Source organism: Elephantulus edwardii, unplaced genomic scaffold (genome assembly GCF_000299155.1).
Source record: "Elephantulus edwardii isolate Elephantulus edwardi_28Jun2011 unplaced genomic scaffold, EleEdw1.0 scaffold00006, whole genome shotgun sequence".
NCBI classification, from domain to species: domain Eukaryota; kingdom Metazoa; phylum Chordata; class Mammalia; order Macroscelidea; family Macroscelididae; genus Elephantulus; species Elephantulus edwardii.
The window spans coordinates 955,213-975,461 of record NW_006399756.1 but is presented as its reverse complement, the minus strand read 5'-3'; the positions used below and the strand labels follow the sequence as shown (position 1 = coordinate 975,461).

Sequence of the window (20,249 nt, the reverse complement as noted above, 5' to 3'; positions counted from 1 at the left end):
TCATGCCACATGCGAGTGAGGAAAGTGCTGATGGGTTTTGTTTTCCACCCTTGCAGGGAATGTAAACACACTGAAAGCATTGAACTTACGGCACTGCCCTCTGGAATTCCCCCCTCAGCTTATCGTGCAGAAGGGACTGGTAGCCATTCTAACCTTCCTGCGGATCTGTGCAGCAGAGAATGCCTTTCCCAGCAATTTTACCTCTAAAGGTTTGTAGGACGATTATTAATGAAAAATTACATTGAAACTGAAGTGACTCTGTGTAAAATCAGAGCTCCAGAGAATCTGTCACTTCCTAATGTCACAAAAAGTAAGAGAGTCGTCACTTTGTTCATACACTAATCTCCGTGCCTCCTACCCTGCTGTCTGTCCCCCTGTCCACAGTTCTATGATCTGCATATCCTCAGCATCCCTATAGAGGCTATTACAGGGTTTTGGTAAAAAGTTCATTGGGATTAAGTGGAGAAAATGTTCAAAAGCATAATCAAATGCTTGTCTTAAGAACTTCTTGGAGACAAAGAAGCAGTAGTCTGAACAGAACAAGGGAACACTGCATATTTTAAAAATCAGGAAAGGTGTGCATCAAGGCTGTAATCTTTCTCCATATCTATTCAATCTGCTGAGCAAATCATTCAAGAAGCTGGAGTATATATAAAGGAGAATTGGACGTCAGAATTGGAGAAGATTGATCAACAACCCATGTTATACAGATGACACAACCTCACAGGTGACAGAAAGTGAAGAAGACTAGAAGCAGTTGCTACAGGTGATCAAGGACTACTGCCTTCAATATAGATTCCTTCTCAATATCAAGGGGAAGAAACCTCACCACTGGACCAATAGACCACCTCATGGGAGATGAAGAAAGATTGAAGTTTTCAGAGATTGATTTTACTTGGATCCACAATCAACAACCTTAATGAATAGGGAAGACTGAAGAAGAATCAGTGATTTCAAACTGTGGTATCAGAGTACAGAATATCCCACAGGCTGCCAAGAGGACAAACAAATCTGTCTCAAAATAAGTGCAATCACGGTGCTCCTTAGTGGCTAGGATGGCGAAGCTTTGTCTCATACTTTGAGCTTGTTGTTAGGAAGGGATGAGTAAGATAAGGTAAAAATGGATCATAATTCTCATCCAAAAAAGGTGAATGTTCTTAAATACTTCAAATATCTACATCTCCACTAGTTAAGACATAGTGGAAAGATTCATACATTTGAGACGATTAACCCAAACAATCAAATGTAGATTGTAAACAGTTGGGATGTGATTGGGAACTTTTGACCCAGATGGCCCATGTCTAGAATTTAGATTATGAGAGTGGACCCTTGCATTTTGTGTTTGTGTTTAGAATTCTTACTGGTGGTCTTGTTAGTGGGATTTAAACCTCCACCTGTTGATCACTCCAACATCCCCCCACCCCACCCCATCAGGACACTGTCTATTCATCAGAGGGAAAATGCTCCAAGTTTCTCCTGCTTCTTGCTCTCTGGACTTTGAGTCCACCAGCTGAGCTCCAGCAGTGACGTGCCGTAGCTTCCCCTCAGGACCTGAACCACAGAGTGCTTCTCAGGTGATGGAGTGGTGTGTTTCTTTTTAGCAAAAGGCAGGTTCCTGGAACTGAACCATGTCTCCCCCACCTCCAGATGTTGGAATCCTATTTGGCATGTGAATGAGACCAGATTTAAGTGTGTTTTTAACTTTATCCCTTTTGAGATCTAAAAAGAGCACGTTTGACATGAACCAGCAAGAGCACAGTTGTGTCTGGGGCTGGGAATTGGGGGGGGGGTAGTGGAGTAGACGCCATGTGAGACTGAGCATGAAGAACACAACTGGGGAAGCTGAGACATGCACTCTCCCCTGAGCCTGTGCTCTGAGGCCGACTCTCCCCTCCCCCTCTGTAAGAATTTGAGGTCCCATTGGTGAAAAGCCACTCCCTTGTGGTATTTTGTTAAATCAGCACCAGCAGAGACAGACACAGTGTTGTTGGGTACAGTCGAGTCAAGTCAACTGTGACTCACCCTGACCCTGTGAACAGCAGATCCTTGGCCTGTCCTGAGCCATGTTTCCCATTCCTGATATGCTCCAGCCACTGTGTCAGTCCATATCGTTGAAGGTCTTCCTTTCCTTCTCCACCTTGTCCTTTTGATGTCCTTTTCCAAGGACTGGCCCCTCCTGTCAACATGCCCAAAGTATAGGAGACAGCGTTTCCCCCTCCTCACCCCGAAGGGGCACTGTGGTTACGCTGCCTTCAGGATAGTCTTGTTTGTTCTTTTGTCATCGATGGGTGTTCTGTCCTCGCCAGGACCACAGTTCAGAGGCTTCGGTTCCTTGGTCTTCTTCATTGCTGCACCTTGGTCTTTAAGTAGACACAGTAGAACAGAGGAAACATTAGTCATTAGTGTGTAAGCTATTTTTTGATTGGTTTGGTGAAACCACAGGCTTTGGTTTTTTGTTGTTTGTTCCCATTAAGTGAAGCCTTCTCCAGGACTTGCTCTGCTCTTAGAAGTGTAGGAGGGCCTGGAAGACGACAAGCTCTGAGGGGGAGCACGGGAGAAACTCTCCTGACACCCTTCCTGAGTCAGGGACGTAAGAAGACACCCCCTGCATTTCTTTACCATTAAGGAAATGCGTGATTTCGAAGAAGAGGTCATCCAGTGGGTGCCCTGCACTACCTGGAACCAGGGGCAGTGGTGCTTCCTCAGTGGGGAGGGAGCAACCATTGCCATTGTAGTGTTGTGGTCTGAGGGCCGCACTGCAAGTAAGTGGCACCTGGAAGTCCCCAGTGGTCAGCCAGTGAGAAGTCCATCAGCCTTGGTCCTCATCCTGTGACACAGGCTTCCAGACATACATCTTTGAGTGTGGGTTTTGCTCCTGCCAATGTCAGGACGCCAGGAACATTCAGAGATGAGGTAGGCACACCATGCAGTCACAGGGCACAGGGCGCCAAGACCAGGATAGGAAGGAAACCCATCAGACTGACCTTGTCCAGGGCTGCCTGCTGGCCCACCCCACTCTCCCTGGTTCAGTGCATGGTTCTGACAAGACCCCTTCAACTCCGTGACCCCCGTCAGGATTCCTGTGAGTGCCTCTACTCTCCAGCCCACAGGAGTGATGCTGGCTGGTCAGTCAGCAGCATACCTGATGGTGAGGCCAGGTAAATCGTGTCCACTTACTGACTCACTGATGTAAAAGCCAGAAGGACACTCTCAGCAGGACACCATACTATTCAAGATGCCCCAGACTGTCCAGGGTCCTTCATACTGTCTTGGCCTGCCCCATACTATTTATAGGTCCCCATTCTGTCCAGGGCTGCTCTGTACTGTCCAGGGCTGCCCTATATTGTCAAGGGATACAAGTTAGAAAGGGGACATGAGGGCTTGTCCTGAAGGCAGGACTGTGTAGGACAAGCCAGCTCACACAGCCCCACTGTCTCTGCCCAGATGCCGCTGGCAGGGGGTGGGACTTCCTGCATAGGTAGCAGTAGTTCACCTCTCACAGCTGTTCCTCCTCTGTGTCTGTCTGTCTTGTATCCTAGTCTCTGCTCACTGGAGTGGAAGCTGCCGTGGGCAGTGCTGCAGACCCACCACCTGCGGTAGCTGGCACAGATAGGGCAATGTTTGGCCAGTTTCCTCTTGAGTAACTCTCCCAGAGCTGCCATATTTATGCCTGCAGAAGCACTGGCCAGTGGGCAGGACAGACACTGAGGCTAACAGGAACTAAAAATGGAAGCAATCAGAGGCAGTCGTGTGGGATATGGCAGGCCATTCTGCTCACAAACGCAGACCGTTCTCTGAAATGACAGGAGTCCTCTGAGAGGGTCACGCACTGTCCATCCACATGACTTACACATCCCTGCTGATGCGCTTTGTGGCTGAGTGGGGTCGACTGGCCTCAGGCCACTCTTTGGGGTGGGGTGCTGGCAGCCCCATCCCAGGTCCCTGACCTCATCTGCACATGGGGTACAGAGTGATGCTGGATTTAATTGCTCCTCAGAGGTCAGTGTCGGGGTATAAAGTGCTAAAGGCCATTTTCCTCTCCTAGAGCTCTCAGAGGTCGCAGTGACCCGCAGGCCCGAGCCTCCCGGCTTCCCCAGGGAACGCACACATGAGGAAGACGCTGCTTCCTGGGAGCCTGTGGAGACGTGCAAGGAGAAGGCCCCCTTCTTCCCACCTGTGGAGAAGCTGGACCTGGGGGACCTCAGGAAGCCCAACAACGCTCCGGAAGACTGGCCGAGCGAGGAGGAAATCCGGCGCTTCTGGAAGCTGAGGCAGGAGATCGTGGAGAACGAGAATGCCAATGTCCTGCCCAACCAGCTCCTGCCTGTCAAGTTGCCACCCAACCTCCAGGCTGCACTCAAGCCCCAGATGAAAGACCACCCGAAGTCCAGGTACCCCGCCAGGTAAAACGGGTCTTTGCAGTGTTGCTTTTCCTCAGAATTGTCAAACACTGGGCAGGTGTCCACACAGTGTCACCATTCTCTTATGGGGCAGATGCCTGGAGGGACTTGGACCCAGGCCCAGCGTGCCCAGGAAAGTGTATGTGTGCACGTGGAAAGCATTTGAGAGCACGCACAGTGCTGGGCACAGTGAGTGGTGGACACTGTCCCTTGTGGGCATGGTGGAAGGTAGTGGATACTGTTGCTTGTGGACATGGTGGTGAGTGGTGGACACTGTCCCTTGTGGACATGGTGGTGAGTGGTGGACATTGTCACTTGTAGACATGTGGCAGGTAGTGGACACTGTCCCTTGTGGACATGGTGGCAGGTAGTAGACACTGTCGCTTATGGACATGGTGGTGAGTGGTGGGCACTGTCCCTTGTGGACATGGTGGCAGGTAGTAGACACTGTCACTTGTGGACGTGTGGTAGGTAGTAGACACTCACTTGTAGACATGGTGGCAGGTGGTGGACACGGTCCCTTGTGGCGGACATTGTGGCAGGTGGTGGACATGGTCTCTCGTGATGGACATGGCTGTGGGTGGTGGATGTAATCGTGGCTGTCGACACAGTGGTTGAGGCCCTGTCTCCTTCCAGGAGTGGGGCACCCTCCTCCTCCAGGGCCACCTTACCTGACCTCTCCTCATCCAAGACTACAGTTCAAGCAAAAAGAGTAGAAGAAAGGCGCATAGCAGCCCTCAGAGAGCTCAGGGAGAAGCAGATGCTGTTGGACCAGCGGAGAAGGTAAGGGGGACAAGGGCAGCGGGGCCAGAAGGAGGCACGGACCTCTCCCCTCCAGAACCCCACCAGCCCTGAATCTCAGCAGAGGCCTTTGTTGTGCATGCACCTGCCCCTCAGAGGGTCCAGGAGGACAGCCCCCATCTTGTCCCCACCTGAGTTCTCGACGTTGTCCTTTGTCGTGGATGCCCTGCTCTTCCTCAGTCCCTCCTCCCCTTCCTGACCCCTTGTCACCTGCCAGGTGCATCACTGTCCCAGGCTTTTGGTTCATACTGTCTCCACTCTGCCCCAGACCCCAGGAGACTGACCAGCTCAGACCACATCCACAGTGCCTTGGTACCTGCAGCTCCTGATGGGCTTTGACCAGTGGGGGCCCCTGACTTGAGATCCAAGTAGAGAGAGACAGAGCAGGACCAGGCCCTGGACCTCTCCCGGGAAGGTCACTTGGGGCTGGTCAAGTCCCTCTCCTTCAGGCTCTGCCCAGCTCTGTCCTACTCTAATCCATGCCCATGTCTCCCCAAATCCCAGGCCAGCTTTCTCTGCCCAGGACCCGACTACCCCCTATAAATAGCCCCTTTGTTAATAAACCCACCTCCAGCTGCCACCGCTTTGTCTCTGGACCCCAACTGGGGACGGCACCGGTCATAGGTCAGCTCTGTGGTGTTGGATTCCATGGGGCACAGCACAGGTAACAGGTCAGCTCTGTGGTTGTAGACCCCATGGGGGATGGCACCAGTCACAGGTCAGCTCTGTGGTTGTAGACCCCATGGGGGATGGCACCAGTCACAGGTCAGCTCTGTGGTCATGGCTATGGCCTTCTGTTGGCAGACACAGCACGGGAGGGTGGCAGTCAGGACACAGGAGGACAGCAGCGTGCAGGTGGAGAGCCAGCAGTGCAGGCACCAGAGCAGGTGGGAGGCCAGGATACTGCTTGGACTTCTGGGGGAGGGGACAGGGAGGGACAAGTGGCTGAGAGAGACAAGGGTGGAGAGGGAGTTCTTGACCTAGCACTGACGGCTGGGGAAGGACCTTGGGTGTGGACAGGCAAGACTTCCAGTGTCAGAACAGGACTGCTTTCCACTATTCACCCAGAGGCCCCTGTGAGGCTGTCACTTAAACAGGTGACCTTGTCCCCGGTGGCCCCGGAAGTGAGGTCTGCATAAAGTATGGTGGTGACCCAGATGACGGACAGTTAGCCGCCTGGGGTAGCTGCCCTGGAGCTCTGAGGCCCAGCTGTATAGTCGCAGCCTCGGCTCACTCTCCCTGGAGGTCCCCTGGCCAGAGTGGGACCTGCCTGCTGAGGCTCCGGGTTCAGCCTGCTGTTTGAGTCTGGTCTCGTTAGGTGCCAGGAAGTCGAGCAGGGGATAAAGATGCCAAATTCAGAACCCCCATGCTCCCCGGCCTGTGTGGTCCCCCAGCACTGCCGCTCCCTGGACACTGCCGCTCCCTGGACACTGCCGCTCCCTGGACACTGCCGCTCCCTGGACACTGCCGCTCCCTGGACACTGCCGCTCCCTGGACACTGCCGCTCCCTGGACACTGCCGCTCCCTGGACACTGCCTGGGGGCTATAGGTCGGGCTGCCACTGAAGCCTTAATGACACAGTAGAGCTGCCAGGACTTCGCTCCCAGCCACTCGGACTGATGGCACCTCTGGTGTGTTTTCTCCAGAGATAAACTGATCCTTCAGGAATGGAGGGAGCAGACCTGGAGGATGAAGATGAGGATGAAGAAGGAGGAGCTGAGGCGCCTGCAACCTCTGAGGAGGAGTCTGGTAGGATGGCGTGGGGGCTGAGAGGGCTTGGTGGTGACGGGTATGGTGGACTTACTGACCTGTGTAAATTGTGACAACACTGCAGGGGGTGTTGGTGCCAGGGTGTAAGGGGGGAACAGGAGCTGTGATGTGGAGTGGGGTGTTGGGTTTGGGGTGTAGAGGACTCGGGAGCTGTGATGTGGGAGGTGTCCTTGGTTCTGGAGTACAGAGGAGGACCCGTCTGGGGTGTAGAGGACTTGGGAGCTGTGGTAGGTTCTGAGGTGCCAAGGTTTCAGGATCCTGATATGGGAGGTGTCGTCGGTTCTGTGGTGCAGAGGATTCAGGAGCTGGCAGTAGCAGGGGATGCGGTTGTTAAATGTTGCTGTCAGGTGGGCCCCGGCTCATGATGACCCTTTGACAGCAGAGCCAAACCTTGCCTAACGCTCCCCCTCCTTGCAGCCTTCACCATGCTAAACCCACCGTTGGGATCACTGTGTCAGTTCATTTTGCTGAAGATCCTTCTCTCTTTCTCCAACCCTCTGCTTTCCCCAGCATGATGTCCACTTCTCAGGATGGGCCTCTTCATACACTCAAAGTAGGAAGACAAAGTCTCTCCATCCTTGTCTTTAAGGAAAGCTCTGCTTGCACTTAATCCAAAATAGATTTGTTTGGTCTTTTAGCAGTTCATGGGATATTCTGCCAACATCAGAATTCAGAGGCACCAATTCTTCTTTTGCCTTCTGTATTCATTGTCCAGCTTTGACATACATATAAAGAAATGGAAAATACCATGGCTTGGATCAGGTGCACCCCAATCTTGAACCAACATTCTTTATTTTTAGCACTTAAAAGAGTCCTTGACGACAGACTTACCCAGCTTTTCATTTCTTGCCTGCTGCTGCCATGGGTGTTGATGGTAGATACAAATAAAATTATTGATATCCTCTGTCTTTTCTCTGTCATTATGGTGCCTATTGGTCCAGTGGTTAGGAGTTCTGTTTTCTTGGCTCTGTTGTCAAAGGTACTTGATCTTCTGCAGGAAGAAGGGCTTCAAGTCCTTTTCTCTTTGCAATGATGTCTGCATAATGTGAGTTACTGACCACTCTTCCCCTAAAGCTGATGCTACATTCTTCTTCACATTATCTACTTTCTCCAGTTATTTGCTCAGTATACATATTGAATAGTCATGGAGAAAGGGTGCAGCCCTAACACATACCTGTCCTGATTTTAATCCATGCAGTATCCCCTTGTCCTGTTGGAGTGACTGCCTCTTGGTCTACAGGTTCCAAAGTCTTCTGGAGTTCTCATTCTTCCCAATGTAACACATTTCTTTTGATCCACACACTCAAATGCCTTTGCACAGTCAATAAAATACAATTACACATCTTTCTGGTGTTCTGTCCTTTTAGCCAGGAGCCATGTGTATCAGCAGTACCTCTTGTTCCATGGTGTCTTCTGAACCCACCCGAATTCCTGGCAGTCCTGTCCTCCAGACATTTTTTAATATCTTCAGCAACATTTTACTTACATGTGATATTAAGGATATTGTTTGATAATTTCCATATTCTATTGGTTCACCTTTTTTTTTAAAAAAAAGGGGGGGGCAGACATCTGGGTCTTTTCTGGTTGGCTGGCCATGTAGCTATTTTCCAAATGTCTTGGCATAGCCTAATGAGCACAGCCAAGGGCTGCATCCATTTGCTGAGACATCTTAATTCATATTCTGTCAGTTCTTGGGACCTTACTTTTAGCCTGTGCCTTCAGACTTTAGCCTTTGTCTTCTTACAGCACCATTGTTCTCAATCATGTGATAGAAATGTTTACCGCTGTCTCATTGTTTATTATTATTGTTATTATTATTATTTTGTGTGTGTACCATTAAATCGGACCTGACTGGTACTGGAGGAGATTGTCCCTCCTTCCCCAGCAGAGCGTCTGGTGGATTCAAAGCATGTGCCTCTGGGATTGCAGTGCAGCTTCTCTCCATATTTTTGGCCATTAAGAAATGAAAGTCACCCATGAGCTTATCTGCTCCAAAGCTGGGATCTCGCCTACACCCCCCACCTGCATGTCAGTCTGAACCAGCAAGTCCCAGGACAGAGTGCAGTGGCTGTGGGGTCTCCATGGCTTTGTCTTGACCAAGCACACCACGCGCCTTTCTGTTTGTAGCCGAGTTCTTGGCTGTCCACCACCAGGGGCACCAGGCCCGCACCACTGCTGTCCATGGACTCCCACTCCTAGGGTCCTGCATCAGGTGCTGAAGCCATAAATCCCAATGTGGGAAGTCCTCCCAGCGGGAAACCAGAGACAGGCCTGCAGTTGGGAAGGATGACACCAGAGGGCGCCGTGGCTCCACAGAGGCCCTGGCAAGGAGTGTGTCTCCCAGGAGAGACTGCCTGGGAGTCCCCAGGAGCCCATCGGACCTGGCTGTGAGGTCTCACCAGTTCTGCGTGTCTCTGCTTACCCCAGCGTGTGGGCCACGGGAAGAGCCCACCCTGAGCTCCGAAGGAGCAGAGAAGGCCCTGGCTGGCACAGAGCTGAACTGTGCACGTCTGGCAGGTGTGGGCTCAGGGTGAGTTCTGGCCATCCCAGCATCGCTAAATCATTGAACCTATGTCTTGTGACATTCTCCCCAGCACATGGCACCCCTCAGAACTGACTCCACGCTTAACTGACAAGCCTTAAAGGAAAAATGAAACCCACCTGTTGGATCTTGGCTCTGCCTTCCATCCAAATGCCCGGAGTGTCCTCAGCCCCGGTCCTTGAGGGTGGTGAGAGGAGGGGACCGCTCCTGCCCCCTAGATTCCCCTTGAGCCTCTCCTACGTATCAGGAGGGGTGATGGTGGTTCTTACTGGAATTCTCATCTTTCACCAGTGCAGGAGCCTCTGCAGTCTCGGTTCCCCACCAGTGCACTCCAGGCAAGTCAATGCGGCTGCATGTGGCCGTGAGGCAAGCAGCTTTCAGCAGAGCTTCCAGAGTAAGAGCAGGAAGAAATGACTGGCCATCTGCGTCTGAAATCAGCCAACAAGAGCCGTAGGAATCACAGTGGTCCGATGTGCCACCAATCACAGAGCTGGCACGGCGTCTGGTTGTCATGGTATCACCTGACAGGTGTCAGATCGTTACACACGCAGATGCTAATCATGAGGCTAGAGCTTCAGGCCCACTCAGGGTGCCCTGGAAGAAGGCCTGGCGATCCACGCTGCAAGGCCCACCGCTCAACACCTGTGGACACATCAGCTCAGGCTCGGGCAGCTCCAGTGGCGTTTCTCATTGGTGACAGCAGTGATTCTGTAACGCAGCACCTGAACTCAGGACGTCACTTCTAGAACAAGCTAGCAACTATGACTCTCTTGGGGGGAACCTGCCCTCCGATGGCTCTGCCCCTGACCTCTGGCCAGGCCCTCAGCATGCTTGGCACCCACCACCACATGCACGTCCATCTATCACAGCCACGGGCAGTTCAAGGGGCAACACTCACACACGAGAAGGTGGAGGTGGGCTGTGTGTACATTTGAGACTTGGCGTCTGGTCTCCTCGGTCACTGACCTCCTGGATCTGTGTTCAAAAAGTCGAGTGGTTACTTCTTAGGTTGAGGACCAGGTTTAGCCACTAAACGAGGTACAGTGTCTTTATCCACAGATGACCCTCACTTCCCTGGAGGTTCCGACCCGTTTCGTTATTATCTCAGAGCTGTGGACTGAGTGCTAGATGCTGCAGGTCCTAACTGTGAGGCCCTGCTAGATGGGCCAGAGGTCAGCGTGACTGGTAGAGGCCACCTGGGAATTTATGACTCTAGGACTGTTGTACCAAGAGGACCTCCCATGGGTGTTCCGTGCCTGTGCTGGCCTGGCCCACTGGGGAGGGTAGTATAGACAGGGCGTGTTTGGAGAGGGTGCTGCAGCCGTCAGTGGACCATGTCCTCTCAGGCAACCACTCACCAATGTAATGTCCCTGATGGCCAAGGGTGTAAAGATACCTCTTGGGGGCTCCTGAAAACACCTTGTTGCATTTCTCCAGGCAGCATCACAGATCCCCTTTGCCATGGACCTGAGCAATACTGAGAAAACTCCAGTCAACCCCCTGGGCAGAGGAAGGCCAAGCAAAGAGAAGGCATCACAGGCCAACAAAGCCCTGAGGTGGTCTCCAAGATGCCCCCTTATTCCTGCAGGTCACAGTTTGGGGCAGGGGATCTTGGGGAGCAGGCCTGCTGTAGGGTGGGAGGATCCAGTGGTGGGGTCAGGGGACCCCCCATGGTGGGGTCAGGCCTCTTGTCAGGAGTGGGCATGGCCTGTCTAGGTGAGGCCTTGGTCTCGACATACAGGTATCAGATCAGGTGACAGGACCCAGTTCCAACATGTAGACTGGGTTGACCAGGTGACAAATTTGGTCCTGTTCTGCGGGATAGGGTGACTCCATGGGCAGAAGGGTGGCTTCTGCCTGCAGAGACCTCACAGTGACCAGATGGCCCCGACTGAGCAGTGTGGGCCTCCTGGGAGTGCTGGCATGAGAAAACAGTCAACACCTGCCTCAGCGCACGGCCCTCAGCTCACAGCGTTCACCACACGGCCTTCGCCACGTGGCCCTCAGCACGCAGCCCTCAGCATCCCTGACCCAAGTCCTTAGCCTATTCAGCCCCTGGCAGAGAAGTGGAGGAGGAGGGAGGGCAGGCCCAGTAGCCCGTGTGCGGGGAGGGGACAAACTACCTGCCATCCTAGGGCATCCCTGAGGGATCCAAGGTGGCCAGCACACTTTTGCTGTGAGGTCAGGATTCAGGTCAGCCTCAGTCTGAGGAGAAAGAACGCAACATGTCTGGTCTGCTGGAACAGATACTGAGTGCAGCCCTTGGCCCCAGGCACAGGGCCCCACAGGAGGCCTGCCTGGAGGAAGAGGTCCAGCAGCTCATCCAGCAAACACAGGAGAGAAAAGAAGCACATTGGAGCGGCGGCACCACAGGAGGAGCTGCAGGCAGCCACGCAGGACCTGGAGGTGGTAAGTGTCATTGAGTGGCTGACATCAGGGCACCTGAACCGAGCCTGGGGGTGTCCTGGGAGGTAGGCCAGGTGTCATCACTGGGACCCTGGCCACCAGGCTGGCCATTCACGTGGCTCAAAGGTCTCCACTCATACACACAGTGCCTCGTGGAAATGTGTTTCCACAGACGGTTAGCAAGTGGCTCTGGACAATGAAGAGCCCGTCTACAGGCCCCACACTCATGAGGCACAGGTGGGGGGGTCTGACTCCTCTCAAATGGGGTGTAGAGGACCTGTTCCCAAAAGAGATATTATTAGGGGTGATCCAGAAGAGCTTTTCAATGGGGAGAGCCCATCCCAGATCCCAGGACTCGGATACCTTGGGGGGGGGGTGGCAGGGGGAGCAGGGGTCCTGGACCACATGGATCAGGAAGGACAGAAGTGGACTTTCTCAACTTAGAGTGGGGTAACAGAAACCAGGACAACACTTCAGAAGATGGAAACTACTCAGGCTTGTGGCGGAGAGCCTGTAGGACAAGCCCTGGGAGGCTCATCAGGCCTGTGGGGTACACCGAGGCAGCTCTGGGAGGCTCAGAAGGGTGAGAGGGTTTTCCAGGGTTAGGAAGGAGACCTTGTGAGGACCTGGGTGGTGGGTTGAGGGGGTATATCGGGGCTTGTGAGTGAGACAAAAGGAGGCTTTCCCAAGGGCCTGTCTGCGGTTCCCTCTGATTCAGCGACTCTCACAGCAGATCTGAGACTTGCCCCCTCAGTGCTCCACAGTCCCCACCTGCCTGAGCACACTGCCACACTGACTGTCCCAGCCGAGCCTGTGAGCTATGCTTTCCCACTGCTACGCACTCTTCCAAGGACAGGCCCTGACCGCCATTGGTGAGATGCAGTGTCACCATCCCAGCCTCTAAGGGGCACTCTGGTAGCATGTCCTCCCAGGCAGGCATTTGTTCTGACATCCGTGGCAAATTCAGTCATCTCTCCAGCACTATGATCTGCAGACACCAATTCCTCTGCTATCTTGTAGCCAGATGTGGTTGCCAAGAAAATGTCTCCAGCTTATTCTTAAATTTAGAATTTAGGTACTTTGTCCTGTTAGCAAGAATAGAAATACAGGAGTCTGTATCTTTCTATGCAAAGAAAGGAGGTTCATGAGAGGAATTACAAAGAAGACACAGAGGGGCAAAGCACAGGTCAGAGGAGGACATCATGTTTATTTGTGGAGAAGATGAGGAAGTATTGCTCTGGGAAAGTCCAATGTCAAGGACCTCTCCAGATTACTGAGGAGCAGCAGTGTCAGCTTGAAGGCTCGGGTGCACCTGATTCAGGCCACAGTCTTTTCAGTAATGTGCTATGCATCTGAGAGCTGGACAATGAATAAGGATATCAAAGGAATTGATGCCTTTGGGCTGATGTGTTGGAGAAGAGGACTGAACATGCCCTGGATTGCTGCTAAGAACAGGCGTATCCTGGAGAAGGTACAGCCAGAGGGCTCTGTGGAGGTGAGGACAGTGGAGCTTCACCTCATCCTCTGCGTGTGTTTGCTGAGAGGTTGTTCCTTGGACAGGAACAGCATGCTAGGAAAGGTGGAGGGTCAGTGAAAGAGGGGAAGCCCTTCCAGGGACTGACACAGTGACTACAGCAATAGACTCAAGTGTGTTAGAGATGAGGACGGTACAGGCAGGACAAGGCTCAGGGTCACCACGGGTCTACTCAACAGCACCGAACCACAACTGAAAGGGCACGGCTGTTTATTCATGAAAGTAGGAGTGGTCATGTGGGGCTGGCTCGTGGGAGAAATTCGAATAACTGAGCACATGTACAGTTTCAAGATGGTTGGGGGGGGTGGGGGTCTGGTGGGCGGATGTGCACGTGGTTGAGATGAGTGGGTCTTGCAGGGAGGACGCCCAGATGGCCAGGATGGAGATGGTGGAGAGGATGCCCAGATGGCTGGGCTGGGGTGTCTGGTGGGGGGAGGACATGGAGATGGCCGAGGTGGGGGTGTCTGGTGGGAGGAGAGGAATCTTATTTTGCTGAGTCAGCACATTTTCCATGTTCTGCTTAATGACATGTTCTTCATGTTGCCAAACAGTTCCCACTTGCCATTTCCACAATTTCCCATTACTCTGAACTCAGCATTCCTTAAGCAGTACAGATAGAGGGAGCCTTGTGGGGGCAGCTAGGTTGGCTGCAGATGGTCAGGTTGGCACAAGTATGTAGGACTGAGCACATGCATGCATTTAAAGATGCCAGCTTCGGGAGGCCACATGGTCCTAGAACACAGGGCTTCAGCATGGCTTCCTGTAGCGGATGCAGGGTCACGTGGTGGCACCTGAGGGCTCTCAGCAGAGTTAAAGGCTTTGTGACCCCAGGGTTGGTGCTCTGTAAGCCCGGCAGGAGGGGCTGGTGGGAGGGACTGGAGGAGGGCACCTTGGTGAGGAAGCAGAGTGAACAGCAGCCCTTCCTCCCTGGAGACAGGGTAATGGAGGCAGCTGGGTGTTACTGTGGAGGTGAGGTGTTAGGCTTCCTCCTTTTGACATGCCTTGGGGCTGGAGTTGGCCAATGAGAGGATGTCAAGAGTTCAAGGTCTGGTAGGCAGTTCTTACCCCAGCCCACTGCCTTTGACATCACACATACACCTAAAATAGGCATTTAATGATGTTGTTTCCAGCCTTTTCCAGGCATGTCAGTCTCTGTTCTGGTCCTGATGGCTCATGTTTTATCAGGCATCAACTTCTGCCCCCTCATCTCATCGTTCTTGCCCTAACACTGGGAGGTGCCTGTTGTTGTTAGGTGTCATCAAGTCAAGGACAGCTCCTAACGACCGTGTGAACACAGATCTGTACCATCCTGTCCTGTGACATCCTCACCAACCCTGACACACTTGAGCCCAGTGCTGCAGGCACCATGCCAATCCATCCTCTTCTGCTCACCTTTTATCTTTCCAAACATGAGGGCCCTCTCTAAAGAATTGTTATGTGCCATCAAATAGACTGCCACTCATAGGAACCCTGTGAACAACAGCTCTGAATCCTGCCCTATCCTGAGTCAGTCTAACCATCTCTGACACACCTGCTCCCATCGCCACAGTCAGTCATTCCATATCCTCCAGGGTCTTCTCCAAGGAATAGCCTCTCCCAACATGCCCAGTCAATGAAAAATAACATAAAACTATTTGAATTGGGAGACTCTGCTGTCAGGGACCTTGTCAGAGAGCAATGATGTCATTCTAGAGACTAAGGGGCACCTGATCCAGGCCATGGACTTCTCAATTGCTTTCTATGCATCTGAGGGCTGGACAATGACTAAGGATAATAGAAGATTCAATGTCTTTGAGTTGTGGTGCAGTAGAAGAGTACCGTGGACTGCTAAGAGAACAAACAGGTCTGTCCTAGAGAGGGTGAAACCAGGCTCCTCCTTGAAGTGAAGGATTTTGAAGTTCTGTCACACATATTTTGAGTATGTTGTCAGAAGGGACCAGTACTAGGAGAGGGACATGTTGGAAAGGTGGAGGGACAGCACAGAAGACGACGACCCAGGATGAGATGGGTTGTTGCTCGGACGTTACGAGTTGTAGCAGAGTTGGCAGCACTTAACAGCAGCATTCCTAAAGTACGTGAGATGAAGCTTTGCTATTCTTGCACACAAGGAGTCTTTCCAAGGTGACTAGAAAGACTATGGCTTGAATCAGGCAAACCTTAGTCTTCAAACTGACATCACTACTCTTTACGACTTTGGAGAGGCCCCTGATACCAGACTTTCCTAATTCTGTATGTCTCTGGATCTGACTGCTCGTACCAAGGGTGTTGACTGTAGATCCAATAATGTGAAGTTGTCAGTTTCCATCCTCATGTGTCCACTGGTGAGGATTTGTCCTTGATGTTGAGATGCAATCCATATTGAAGGCTGCAGTCCTTGATCCTGTGCAGCAGGCACCTCAGGGTACCAAGGCTGCTCGCTGAAGGAGGTTGGCGGTCTTAGAATGCTGGCCTTAGCTGAATACCAGTTTTCCCGAGCTGAACCATCTCAAGGAAAAATTCTTCCCTTCATCACATCATGTAAAGATGGCAAGGAGACAGGAAATAATGAAGTCTGTGATTCAACGTGAACCTGGCACTTACCTGGTTAAGGTTTAAACGTGAACATTTTCATTCCTTGAAAATCCCATCTTTGATAGAAGGTCTGACGTTCCCACCTTGTTAATAAAGGGTGAGACTAGATGACTGAGGGATGCAAACTGCAAAGTTAAAGGGTTTAAACTTGTCAAAGGAGGCTTTTCTCAAAACTCTCCCTCTGGACTAAAAGGACACTTTGAAAAGTTTTAGTTAAAATCACAATAATTTTTTTTAAAGTTTTAATTGCTTCCTTGTTTGTCACCATTTTATTCATAGCCTTTTAGATGCACAGAAAGCAACTGAGAAGATCCTGGCTTGAGTCAGGTGCACCTTAGTCTTTACACTGACATTCTTTCTCTTTAGCACTTTGGAGAGGTCCTCGACAATATATTTCCACAGTGCAACATGTCTTTTGACTTCTTGCCTGCCACTACCATGTTCAGTTGTGGATCCAACTGAAATGATATCGTTGACAACTTGAGACTTTTCTCTAGCTCTTACGATGTTGCCTATTGGTAAGGTGGTGAGGATGTTTGTTTTCTTGATGTTGAGCTGTAACCCAGATTGAAGGCTGCAGCAAATGTTTCAAGTTGTCTTTACTTCCAGCAAGATTGTATCATCCCCGTTATATAGAGCCCTCCAATCCTCATGCCATTCTTCATACAGGCCAGCTTCTCACATTGTCTGCTCAGCATCCAGACTGAATAGGTGTGGAGAAAGGATACAAACCTGATGCACACATTTCCTGATTTTAAAGCATAGTGTTTCCTCGTTCTGTTTTGACAAGTGCCTCTAGGTCTATGTTTAAGTTTCATGTGAGCACAGTTCAGTGTTGTAGGATTTCACTGTTTCCAGTGTTAGCCACAGTTGGTTATGGTCCACCCAGTCAAAGGAGTGTATCTTCCCGAGATTCCCTGCTTCCAGCCAAGACCCATCGGCCTCAGGAATGACACCTTGTGCCAGTGTGTCTTTGGAATCCGGAGTGACTGTCTAGAAGTCCCCTGTAACCGTTTCCACTGTTTTTTAAGAGACTTCAGCAAGATCTTACTTGCATGTGATATTACCTGTGAGGTAGACTGCAGCAGGCAGTTGTTGGGGGCCTTGAACTAAGGTGCTCTCACAGGGCCTGTGGGGTAGATTTCCAACATTTTGCTTCTCATGCACCTTTTCCTGCAAGCATTGTAGGAAGAGAGGTAGAGGGTCCCACCCCATGGTCTGTGAGTAGACACCACGTGGGCTCCCAGGGGACTGAGCTGTCCAGGATTCATGAGGCAGAGATGTAAGGGGCTTGTAGTCTGAAGGGTTTAATGACTGAAAAGAATGATCTAAGGAGACAGCGGTTAGGGCCACTGGAGCACATGTTTCTACAGGAAATAGGACAGTCCCTGCGTGTTTACTGGGTCAGTGGTACTTGTATCGAGGTATTCGTGTCAAGCTAAGACACTGGGACATCTGGGCACTGAGAGGGAGTCCTGAATAGCTGGGTTGGAGGTGAGGCCCAGGCAATACACCTGTGAGGGGATGTGAGAATGGAGGGACCTGCACCTACTTGCTGGCTGTCTTTGCAGGGTGGCAGGGCTCTCCCCCACCCAGGCGGTAATGTCACAAGCCACGGGGCTTGTCCTGAGGCTCCAGGCTCTCTCCTGGCAGAGGCTCTGCCACCATGCACGCAGTATCTGGTGAGTCAAGCTGTGCCACCAGAGGTCTTTATGTTCTTTCCAACTGGCTGTGTTCTCACTGGGGTCAGGCAGGCCCTGGGCTGCTGAAGAGGCTACCAGACTGGCTCCAGCACTGTGGGTGTGACGGCACAACGACAGACCCCATGAAGGGCCCAGTGTTGTATGCACCCAGCCCAGGGTTGCCCGGCACACAGCGCCCACATGCAGGTCCTGCAGGTCTTCATGATCCGTGCCCCCTCTCCCCAAAGGCAGATAATCTCCAGGATGAAGTCAGGAGACTGAAACTGGCCTTGAAGAGGGACGAGCAGTTTGCAGTCTTCACTGGAAACCTTTCACTTCACTCACAGCCTCAGAATATATTTTTTAACATGAAATAGTAATCTGAAAATGTTCACAGATCCTACTGATGAAGGCTCAGCAGTTCTGAGGGACCTTCCACCTTCTATGTCAGGGTCGCCTCTGCATGTGCTCTACCGGGGAGGGTCTGGGCTTCGTGTCCTTCTCCGCATGATTTCATGCAGCCCACTGTTTTAATAAATTCACTGCTGTTTTTCTGAGGTTGTGCTGAGCTTACGCGGCATTGAAAGGAAGAGAATACTGTGCACTCTCCTTTCCATCTATCCCACAGCCAGCCCGCGTAACACCTTGCCGCCCTGGTCACTGCTGAGTACTTTGCAGCCAGAAAACACCAGTTCAAGCACCAGCTGGTGGCATCAGGGGTTCCCCTTGGCCAAGCCCAAGGCCAGGGAAGCCTAGCCCAGGGAGAGTTCTGCCTGAGGTCAGCTCCAAAGCCGCCCCAACCTGTGGTGGTAGGCACTTCCTCCCAGGATATTGATAGGGGCTTGACCCCCAAATACAGACCAGGACTCAGGGAGACCCTGCAAAGGACCCAGGAAAGGCCTCACCCCACTTAGGAGAAGGGTGGACATGAGAGCCAGGGAGGTGGCTTTGGGAGTGGTGCTGGGCACCAGGCCCACCATACCCAGCAGTCACCTGCATTTTCACCAGGCACAGGGACACTCCCACAGTCTTGTAGAAACAGAGCTGGTGGGACTGAGCTGGGCCCTGCTGTCTCTTGTTCTTTCCCCTTCGGCTTTGTCCAGAGGCCGAGTAGTGCAGGAATTAAGCACTTGGAAGCACACCATTACACCTGGAAGCCCTACAGTCGGCTCCGTCTTAGGGTCCCACTCAGAAGTGATAGCAGTGGCAGAAGTAACTACTGGTCAGCTGGGTGTCCAAGCTCATAAAGAGACCACACACCTCGGGTAGGGTATTTGGGGCCCTCCCACCGACTGCAGGACAATCAGGAATGTGGGTGCTCCCTGCCTCTGCCTCCAAGTTGAGTCCCTGAAAGCAAAGTCACCCTTTTCCAAACGTTTCCAAGTGCTGGCACCTGGAGCCTGGGGGCTGCCTGTATGCCTGTGTGACACACCAGTTTTCTCAGCCTTCCCTCTCCTGTCCCCATCCAACTGATGGGCCTTCCAAACCTTGCACCCCTGTGGGAATGCCTCCCCCCTGACCGCCCCTGCCTCCTAAGAGGTCCTTACCTGGCTCTGTCCTCACACACATCCATGGGGAAGGGGTGTTTCTGTTCCAGAATCCATCTCAACCAGCTCTTCTGGCTGCAAGGGCCAGCGGGGGTTCAGACGTCAGTGCTTTTTTGGTGAACCTATTACTGAGGCATCTGGAGGGGACCAGAGTAGTGGGGACACCAAGGGCTGGCGCTGCTGCACGGTGCTGTATGACCGCAATTAGCACCCCTCTCTGCTCATTGGCACCCCAATAGAATCGGACCAGTGAGGCCCTCTGGGATGTCCCTGTGTTGTGCTTGTGGTGCAGCAGTGGCCACCGCATAGGTCTGAGCCCCGCAGGGCGGGCAGCGTGCGGATGGGCAGCATGCGGGTCGTCAGGATAACTGGCCTGGTCAGCCACAGCCAGCTGGGCTTCAAGAACCAAGCCGGCCCAGGGTCACGGTCATGGACACAAGCAGTCCGCAGTCCGGCCAGTCTCAGTCTTCGGGCGCTGACTGATCCGACCTAGGCTGCGCTCCTACTGTCAGCTCTGCAGGCTCAGTGATAACCGGCCACACGCACGCACGCAACTCGATGTTTCCTTAGCAACCTAACTCGTGGTCACCCTCCCCAGCCCCGGCACTGGCCACCCCCTTACACACGGGGATCCTGAACCGGGCGCTGCTCTCTGTCGCCCAGGTCACCTGTGCGATGGTGGGGCTGCTGCTCCACGCGCCCTCGGCTCCTCCGCCAGCTGGACCGGCATCCTGTGCGTACCCGGACTTCCTCCCCGCAGCGCACGGCCGCCAGCTCGAACAGGCTCTGCAGAAAGTGCAGGAGAGGAGGCGCCAGGGGCCAGCGCCGCGGGGGGATGGGGGGGTGGAGGAGGAGGAGGCGCCCCGGGGTGGGGGAAGAAGTAGGGGAGGCACCCGGGGTCGGGGGAGGAGGCGCCCCGGCCAAGCTCAGGGCTGCCCCTGGGCTCGGGGCTCCCAGGAGGGGTCGGCCTCCCCGCCCCGTGCGGGCGGCCCGCGC

At 52.8% G+C, this 20,249-nt stretch overlaps 1 protein-coding gene across 1 annotated transcript in view; it reads left to right on the top strand.

Annotated features, from left to right (window-relative positions):
- LRRC27 (leucine rich repeat containing 27) overlaps positions 1–18,083 on the top strand; it is a 29,196-nt gene extending 11,113 nt beyond the window's left edge. The window contains exons 4-10 of the mRNA XM_006880121.1: positions 57–209; positions 4,046–4,403; positions 5,040–5,183; positions 6,848–6,950; positions 10,951–11,069; positions 11,802–11,922; positions 17,955–18,083. Coding sequence (XP_006880183.1) covers positions 57–209; positions 4,046–4,403; positions 5,040–5,183; positions 6,848–6,950; positions 10,951–11,069; positions 11,802–11,922; positions 17,955–18,083 — 1,127 coding nt within the window. The remainder of the gene's footprint in view (positions 1–56; positions 210–4,045; positions 4,404–5,039; positions 5,184–6,847; positions 6,951–10,950; positions 11,070–11,801; positions 11,923–17,954) is intronic.
- The last annotated feature ends 2,166 nt before the right edge of the window (positions 18,084–20,249 follow it).